Consider the following 8,689-nt stretch of genomic DNA (forward strand, 5'->3'; position numbering starts at 1 on the left):
GTGTGTTTTTTCCAGGTAATTTCACTTTACTTGCGCACGTGCAGTACATCACCTGCAGGGAGAGCTGTTCACTAAGCCAGCTGTGTGCCTATGAAAAAAATGCCAACATACTGAACAGAACGAGGACAGTCGTTTTCTTTGAGATGCTCAAATCCCTGCATGATACAGAAAACACCATTGGCTTTGCATGCATACGATCTCTGCAGAAAATCTGGTCAGAGCTCGTTCTGTCTTCCTCTCTCTCTCTCTCTCTCTCTCTCTCTCTCTGTCACACACACACACACACGCACACACACACACACACACACACACACACACACACACACACACACACACACACACACACACACTCATCCTCCGGTCGTAGTTGTCAGATGGGTGTGGCTCCTTTTGTGGGTAAGTTTACAAATCTGGATGAATTAAAATTAACTAAAATCTTAAGTGTCCGAATGTCATGGTCACATGGGCGTATTGGGATCACGAGTTGCTTTTAACAGCAATCTTTTGGAGCTCTTGAAGGCAGAAGAACTCCTGGAGCTCAAATAAACGGGTCAAGGTAAGTGTGACATGTTTCTGATGAAGGCTCAAGTACATGGAAGAGGAAGTATGTTAACGGAGGACGATGAGGGATAAATATATGAATAGAATAGGGTTAATTGTTATGTTGTAATTTAATTAGTATATGGTATGTATGGTATATATTTATTTATGGGGATAGTTTTATATATTTATATTCATATTTACATTTATATTTACAAGGATATGTGTGTAGTATATATTTCTTTTTGTGATTATATATCTATTTAGATATTTAGGAAGTGTATATATGGCATATATTTATGTAGGTGTATTGTAGTTAGGATATTTACAAGCTGAAGAGTAGTTAAAAAGGGGTGGGAAACTAAAAAAAAAAGTATTGCACTTCTTTCCATTCCTTTTTCGAACAATGTGTGGTTTTTTGTGATGTCTTAGTGATTTAATTTTTTTATATGTCTTTTTTTCTTTCTTTTGTATGTACAAATAGTTACATACATTTTCTTTTTTATACATGTTCGGAAATAAAAATCTATCAATCAATCAATCAAGGTGAGATGTCTGACATCTGTCTTCTCAGGGTCCTTGTTTCTTATTTGATTATTATAAAAATTATATTTGTCATATTTCAAATGAACACAGATAAGAGGCTCTCAGTGTGGTGAAAAAGGTGCTAAATGATCTTTTACCGGCTGCATGAAACAGTTTAATTTATGTATTACCTTCCCTTTTAGGAAGTGCTCTGATAAAACCACAGCATGGTTCTAGATTGAGCTGTGAATACTTGGTTACAACTTTCCTTTTCCCATGAAAGTCATGTGTAGCCTACTCCGAACAGCTAACATCTGCCCTGTAATTGGCTGTTTGTACACAGCTCCACTAAAAGGCTCCATTCATGAGATGAAACAAAAAAAGACTTGTCAAAGAATTCCTTTATAGGCTTAGTGCAGGGAGGACATGTGTCATTACAGCTCAGAGCTAGCTGATAACTTAGTTTGACAGAGCTGAATGATGAAAGAATGTGATCCACAAGTGAGGTGTGACCTAAAGGAGTGGGGGTGTTTTAAAGTTTTCAGAGAAGGATGGGGCTCCTGCAGCTGCTGAAATCCCAATTTTTGTGCCACCTGATCATCTGCTATGTGTTCCTGGTGAGCGGCCTTATTGTCAACCTGTTGCAGCTTTGCACTTTACCTCTATGGCTGGTCAGTAAGCAGCTGGCCCGCAGGATCAACATCAGACTGTGCTACTGCATCTCCAGTCGTAAGTACTGATTGTCCTCTCTGCCACATAGATGACACAGTGTTGTTTGTGTCCTTTAAAGCTGGAAGGAAGAAATTTAGAGATAAAAGTATCCAAACCTTTCAGATATAATGTTGCAACAAATAAGGTCAAGGATTTAAACACTGCTCCATGCACTTATTAGAATTATTAGTCAGTGTAAAGTTTGAGACTATCGCTCAGAGGTAATCAAACTCTCCTTCATTCACATAAACCTGTTGACATCAGTTTGTTCTAATGATCCTTAGAGTTGGTAGCTCTGATAGAGTGGTGGTCTGGGACAGAATGCAACCTCTACACTGATCCAGAGAGTTATCTACTTTATGGGAAAGAGACTGCTGTTCTGGTTCAAAACCACAAGTTTGAGATAGAATTTCTGTGTGGTTGGGTCTACTGCGACAGATTTGGAGTCCTTGGGGTAGGAGAAATTGGCTCAAATAACTCATTATTTGCTCTTCTTTAACACTGATGCAGTTCAGTGCAGTGTCTCCAGTTGATTGAGTTGTTTTTAACTTTCAGAGCTCAAAAGCGTTGGCCAAAAAGGAGCTGGCTTATCTGCCAGTGATTGGCTGGATGTGGTACTTCGTGGAGAATGTCTTCTGCAAAAGGAAGTGGGAGGAAGACCGAAACACGGTGGCCCAGAGTCTTCAGAGACTGAGGGATTTTCCAGAAAACTTCTGGGTATGTTGCAGGATTGTTGGGATTGTTATAGAAATGAATATATCTCTCAAATCATGGTTTAAATATCTTAGATATTTACAACAATGTAACACTGTCTTTCACTGGCACAAGTTCCTGCTTTGCTGTGAAGGAACGCGCTTCACACCAAAGAAACATCAGATCAGCATGCAAGTTGCTGAGAGCAAAGGTTTGCCAAAACTAAAGCACCATCTTCTGCCCAGAACCAAAGCATTCTGGTTAACTGTCCAAAACCTCAGAGGAGCTGGTGAGTTTCCTTCAGTTGGTCTCTTCTTGAATGTAGCCCCCAGAAATGTTCATCCTTTGAGCTGTTTTTACGAATGAAATTAGTCATACAGCTCACGTCTGCTGTGTGCTTGTCTTTTGCAGCTGCAGCTGTTTATGATTGTAACATGAACTTCAGGGACAACAAAGCACCTACCTTTCTTGGAATTCTCAATGGGAAGAAATATTGTACGGATTTATATGTCAGGTGGGAAGAAATGTTTTCGGGTGAGGATTACAACATTTAGGTTACTGTTTACGGGTGCAATGGATCTTCACCACCCCACTCTTCTCCTGCAGGAGAATTCCTCTAGAGTCGATTCCAGAAGATGAAGCAGAGTGTGCTGCTTGGCTCCACAAACTTTACCAGGACAAGGTGAGACAGAGTTGAGGGGGAGCATATCGGATGGACACAAAGTTTCATTCAGGGAGCTGTTTATTAGAGACAGTATCCACTGATGGCCTCAACAGTAGCCATTCTCATGAAATATGAAGCTTTTAAAGGTAACAAGTGTCTCTTCTCTTGCCCCATGAAGGTTAATGTGATATGCTGGATAAATAGAAAGTCATAATCTTTCTTCCTCTTTAACATGAAGTACATCCTACTGACAGGGATCATAAAAATTATGTACAATCATGTCAAAAAGCTAGTGCACCCTCCTTCAATTAGAGTATCAGGACACAATGAAAAATCACCAGGAAATCAGGTCTTAAAATGAGGTGAATAAATCCTAACAACAACAACACATGACATAAAACACCATGTCCTTATTTATTTGATCAAAAACTTAGTCAAAATGCAGAAGCAGTGTGTGGAAACACCTCATGATTCAACAGTTTGTAGAACCACCTTTAGCATTTCTGTTCTTTTTTTTTACAACTTTGCTTCACTTCATTGAGGTTTAAAGGGCATCATCAACACTCATGTCATCATTCAGTTCAGGCTGAGATCTGAACTTTGATTTGTTCGTTGCAACACCTTAATTCTTTTCTTCTTCAGTAATTCTGTGGTAAAACCTTTTTTTTTAAGTTTTTTTCTACCTGTGCTGTCAGGAACTCTAACATTTTACGTGCTCGCTGAGTCACTGCAGAGTCTGAGATGTAGCTTGTGAGTCTTTGCCATTTCTCTGAACTGTGCACATTGTAACCTGGGTTGAACTTGCTGGGATGTCAACTCCTGGGAAGATCAGCAACTGTCTTGAATGTTTTCCACTTGTGAAAAAAAATCTTTACCAATGACAAACTCAACATTGTTGGGAAATGTCATAACCCTTCGCGGATGGATGGCTTCTCCAAGATCAGTGCTGATATCTTTCCTCCTGGGCTTTGCGAAAGACAATTGTTGTAGTTTCCGTCTCATTTTGTCCCCTAAGAGCGTGGTTACGTCTCGAAGTCATCGCCTTGTGCTCTGAGAATTAAAGCAACCAATGCCCGCAAGTCAGTAAACCCTAAAATATAGAGAAAAAAAAAGCCTTTTCCTGAGTCCATCATGTCATTAAGAAATTGCTGTCAGCAAGAATAGCGATGGTGAAATTGAAGCTTGGAAACTCTCTGAAGGGATTGCTCATTAGGACTGCTAGAAAAGAAAAACAGAACCTTGTATGACTGTAAATTACCCACTGGAAGATTTAGTCACTTGAGTGGTGGCACAAGGTTCCACCGTACGGCAGCTCTTGTAAAACCTGCCCTGTCCCCTCACAGCAAAATTCTGTGTCCCATGTTTGCCTTTTCTACGTAAAACTAAATCCTGTCCTGTGGACCGATTAAGTAAAAGAAGAATTAAATTGACATGAGTAGTAAAAGCATGCTCTGGGAAAAAAAGATGTAGAATTAAGCACATCATTGACTTTAAAGCACGAGTTGGATCACGTTCTGGGCTTGTGTTGGTTTCAGTGACACAAGGAACATTTCACTAGTAGTTTTTAAAAAAATTAATAAAATTCTGGATGGAAATGTCCCAGTGTTTGCACAAGATTAGCTATAGATGAAAAGCGGATGGCTATTACAATAGTATAATGGTTTGTAACACAACTCCAGGGTGTTCGAAAGTACAGACCATGCAGGGTGCAGACACCTTGGATTTAGAGCATTTTTCTTTGTTTCTTTCCCATTATTAAATGTAAAAGATGTGAATAAAGAATAAATCTCCCATCGACTACAAAATCAGGTCATATTTTACTTGGCTATTCACTGAAGGACATTTTATAGGGATGCTTATGGACCCTTCTGGAGAAAATGCCATTTGTATTTATTACTGCTACACAACTCTGCGAGTGGCTGTTATTTAAGGCCTGGCTCCAACATAAAACACTGTGGGAAACCCTGGAGTGCCACCTTTTTTTCCTCTTGATTTGGCACAGCTCTTGTTCTTTTCAACTTCATAATCTGAACTTGCTCATGCTAAAGACTCCACATGCTAGTTGCCCTTTAGCTGCTGCCTTTTTCTGTAGAGAAATCAAATTAAATCAAATCAAATTTATTTGTATAGCACCTTTCAAGTACAAAACAAATCAAAGTGCTTTAAATAAAAGCAGTGCAGCAGGGAGTGTAAGAAGCATTAAAAATACATAAAAGAATTTAAAGAGAAACAAATAAAATCATTTAAATGAATTTAAAAACAAGCAACAGTCCAGATAAATAAAAAGATACCGTGCAGATTTCATGCATAGACACATGAGAAAAGAAATGTTTTTAACCTGGATTTAAAAATGTCTACATTTGGTGAAAGTTTAATCTCCACTGGCAGTTTGTTCCACTTGTTTGCAACATAACAGCTAAATGCTGCTTCTCCATGTTTAGTCTGGACTCTGGACTGGACCAGCTGACCTGAGTCCTTGGATCTAAGAGCTCTGCTGGGTTTATATTCTCTGAACATTTCACAGATGTATTTTGGGCCTAAACCATTCTGGGATTTGTAAACCATCAGCAGGCTTTTAAAATCTATTCTGTGAGTGACTGGAAGCCAGTGTAAAGATTTTAAAACTGGTGTGATGTGTTCAGATCTCTTAGTCCGGGTTGAAACTCTAGCAGCAGCGTTCTGGATGAGCTGCAGATGTTTAATGCTCTTTTTGGGAAGTCCAGTTAAAAGAGCGTTACAGTAATCGAGTCTACTGGAGATGAATGCATGGATGAGTTTCTCCTGGTCTGACATGGCTGTAACATGGCTTTTATAGAACAGACTAAAGACATGTTTATCTTCTAAGGCTGTTGGTGTTCAGGGTGTTTGTTTTGATGTATACAGGACAGCTTTCAGGAGCAATACGCACAGACAGGGGGTTTCCCCGGCCCCAGAGTCGGCCTTTCACGCCGGCCGTGGTCCTTGATCAACTGGTTGTTCTGGTCCTGCATTGTCCTCTACCCTCTGGGCCTCCTACTCACCCAGGTTATCAGCTCTGGATCAGTGCTGCCCATCACTGCTCTTGTGGTCGTCGGTGCTGCAGGTTGGTTTATTACATTCTCACACAGTCGTAATGATCCATCTCTCAATTTAACCAGCTGCTTTCTGTCCAAATGTTCCACAAAGCATCAGATCTGACAACTACAATGTAAGTTAACTCCTGTTTGGAAAATCTGATTTTTCAGTTTTGCAAGCATGTCTGTTCCAGCATTCAGGCACGTGTGCCCTATAGATAGCTTTACATTCATCCATCTGGATGAAGATGTAAATGGAGAAATAACTTCTCTGCCATCATGGGCTCATGAGGAGCACGTTGCAGTCTCCATAATAAAGAACTGCCCATGTTTTTTGTTAAGGTTGAAATGACAAACCCAGAGGATTCAGTTCAAGCTTAACTATCTACAAAAAGAGTGTCAAATGTCAACCAGGTTTTTTTGTTTGTTTTTTTACATCTGTCACCAAGTTCTGATCCTAAGAAGACTTCTTACCTTGAGAGAAAATGTTTGAGTAAAAATGGAATTTACTGTTCACCTTTTCCTTGTGTTTTATTGAAATAATGTTCTGGACACCCTCTCTTTTCATAGCATCAGTGGGAGTTCGCTGGATGATTGGCCAGACTGAGATTAACAAAAGCTCAAATTACGGGAATAAGGAGGTTCCCTTAAAGAACAACTAAGGAATGCAAATTCCTCAGAGCTAGTTCTTGGCACCGCTACTAATCTACAAACTGCCAGTCTGCCAAGAGTTAGTTGGGACAACAAGTGCCGACCTGCTTCAAAGCACAATACAGACAGCTGATTCATCTTGATGCTACGCTGCCGGGGCCAGAGCGTATAATGGAGAAATGGGGCCGCAGTGAGCAGCACAATGCATTGCAAATATGGAATTCCTAATGGACCAAATGAAACCCAATGAATAAAAAATAATGTAATGTTTTTTTTGTTTGTTTGTTTTTTACATATCAAACTCTCAAAGTACAATTAAGAACATGAAGCAGAGGTATGTGTTGTTTTGAGCATCAGTGAGTGAGAGGCAAAAGATTAGCTCCTGACCGCGGCAAGAGATTTTCCAACCTCTAAAGGCCTTAAATTCACATTTACTCCTCATAATAAAAGACAAAGATGATCATTACACTGTGAGCTTCAGAATGTTTTTTCCAACACAACGCTTGAATAGATACTAAAGCAGCATCTTCATCCTAAAAAAAGGGTTAAAATGTAACTTTAATGAGTTTTCACAAATCAGAAAATGGGTTCACAAATCCAAATCATGGTTTTAATCATTCATCTTGAAGAGGAGAATAATGTAGTCCAGGTTTGAAGTGTGTAGGTGCAGTAGTTTTTTAATTAGAGCAGTTGTTATGTGACCGAGACCTAAAAAAAGGGTGAAAATCTAACTTTATTGAGTTTTCACAAATCAGAAAAAGGTTTCACAAATCACAAACAAGGTTTTAATGAATCAACAGCCTCTTTAGAATAATTCCATCCAGATTTGAGCAGTCTAAGTAATGTAGTTTCCATACAGGACCCTGTTTAGGGTGAGCAGAATAACAAAAATGCAGTAAAATGGCCCTGTTCTGCATTTTCACAAATCAGAAAAAGGTTTCATAAATCACAAACAAGGTTTTAATGAATCAACAGCCTCTTTAGAATAATTCCATCCAGATTTGAGCAGTCTAAGTAATGTAGTTTCCATACAGGACCCTGTTTAGGGTGAGCAGAATAACAAAAATGCAGTGAAATGGCCCTTTATGCTGAATCGGAGCCAGTTTTGATGAAATGCGCTCCAGTTCCGCTCCGATACACCACGAGTCTAGTGCATGCAGAAATCCACCCAGAATTGAGCTGTGCCCATCACAGGTCTATGGTGGGAAAGCGCCCACAATGGCCTTAAAGCTGCAGTCTGCAACTCTTTTTCAAGCATAATGCCTGGAACTGTCCGGGGATTCTGAAAGTAGTACATTAAATACCCCAATACAAAAAAAAAAGAGTTCTCTAGGTCCCCTATATGTCCCGCTAGGTCCCTCCAAAGCCAGCAGGTTTGTTTACAAAATTGCAGACCGGACCGGTAAAAGGTAACCAATCAGGTTTACGAGCTGGGCTCTGCTGCCTGTCAATCACCGATTGTGCACGCGCGATACAAGGTAGGCTCGTCCCCACGCTTATTTATCTGGACTATTGAACTTCATTTCGGGCTAGTCTACTTACTGTGTCTTCCATGATCGCAAATGACAGGTGAGTTGATGAATGAGGAGTCGTGTGCGCATCTGGCGTGCACGTAGACGTGCACGAGTTCTCATGTGTTTTGAAGGGGCGGGACAGGAAGTTGAATAACTTTTTATTTTTCGGTTAAAAAATAAACATTTCTTGCATTTTGCGACTACGGAGGTCACCGTTTTCAACTTCAAGCGTTCTGATAGATCATGTAAACTCTTAAAATGCCAAAAAGTAGGACTTTACATATGACAACAACAAATCTTGCAGACTGCAGCTTTAACCATGGCCTGAACAGGCTAAC

The 8,689-nt window shown here is 39.9% G+C and overlaps 1 protein-coding gene across 2 annotated transcripts; it reads left to right on the forward strand.

Moving 5' to 3' along the window:
* Positions 1-371: 371 nt before the first annotated feature.
* Positions 372-7,226, forward strand: agpat4 (1-acylglycerol-3-phosphate O-acyltransferase 4 (lysophosphatidic acid acyltransferase, delta)). Of its 2 annotated transcripts, XM_075477488.1 has the most exons (9): positions 372-556; positions 1,604-1,794; positions 2,061-2,230; positions 2,332-2,493; positions 2,605-2,758; positions 2,881-2,983; positions 3,076-3,151; positions 6,017-6,215; positions 6,757-7,226. In XM_075477488.1, exons 2-9 carry the CDS (start codon positions 1,617-1,619, stop codon positions 6,846-6,848), a joined length of 1,134 nt encoding a protein of 377 aa, XP_075333603.1. In that variant the 5' UTR covers positions 372-556; positions 1,604-1,616; the 3' UTR covers positions 6,849-7,226. The 2 variants fall into 2 exon arrangements, with proteins under 2 accessions (XP_075333603.1, XP_075333594.1); XM_075477479.1 differs by lacking the exon at positions 372-556 and having other exon boundaries at positions 1,245-1,794.
* The last annotated feature ends 1,463 nt before the right edge of the window (positions 7,227-8,689 follow it).

This window comes from Odontesthes bonariensis, chromosome 2 (assembly GCF_027942865.1).
Source record: "Odontesthes bonariensis isolate fOdoBon6 chromosome 2, fOdoBon6.hap1, whole genome shotgun sequence".
NCBI classification, from domain to species: Eukaryota; Metazoa; Chordata; class Actinopteri; order Atheriniformes; family Atherinopsidae; genus Odontesthes; species Odontesthes bonariensis.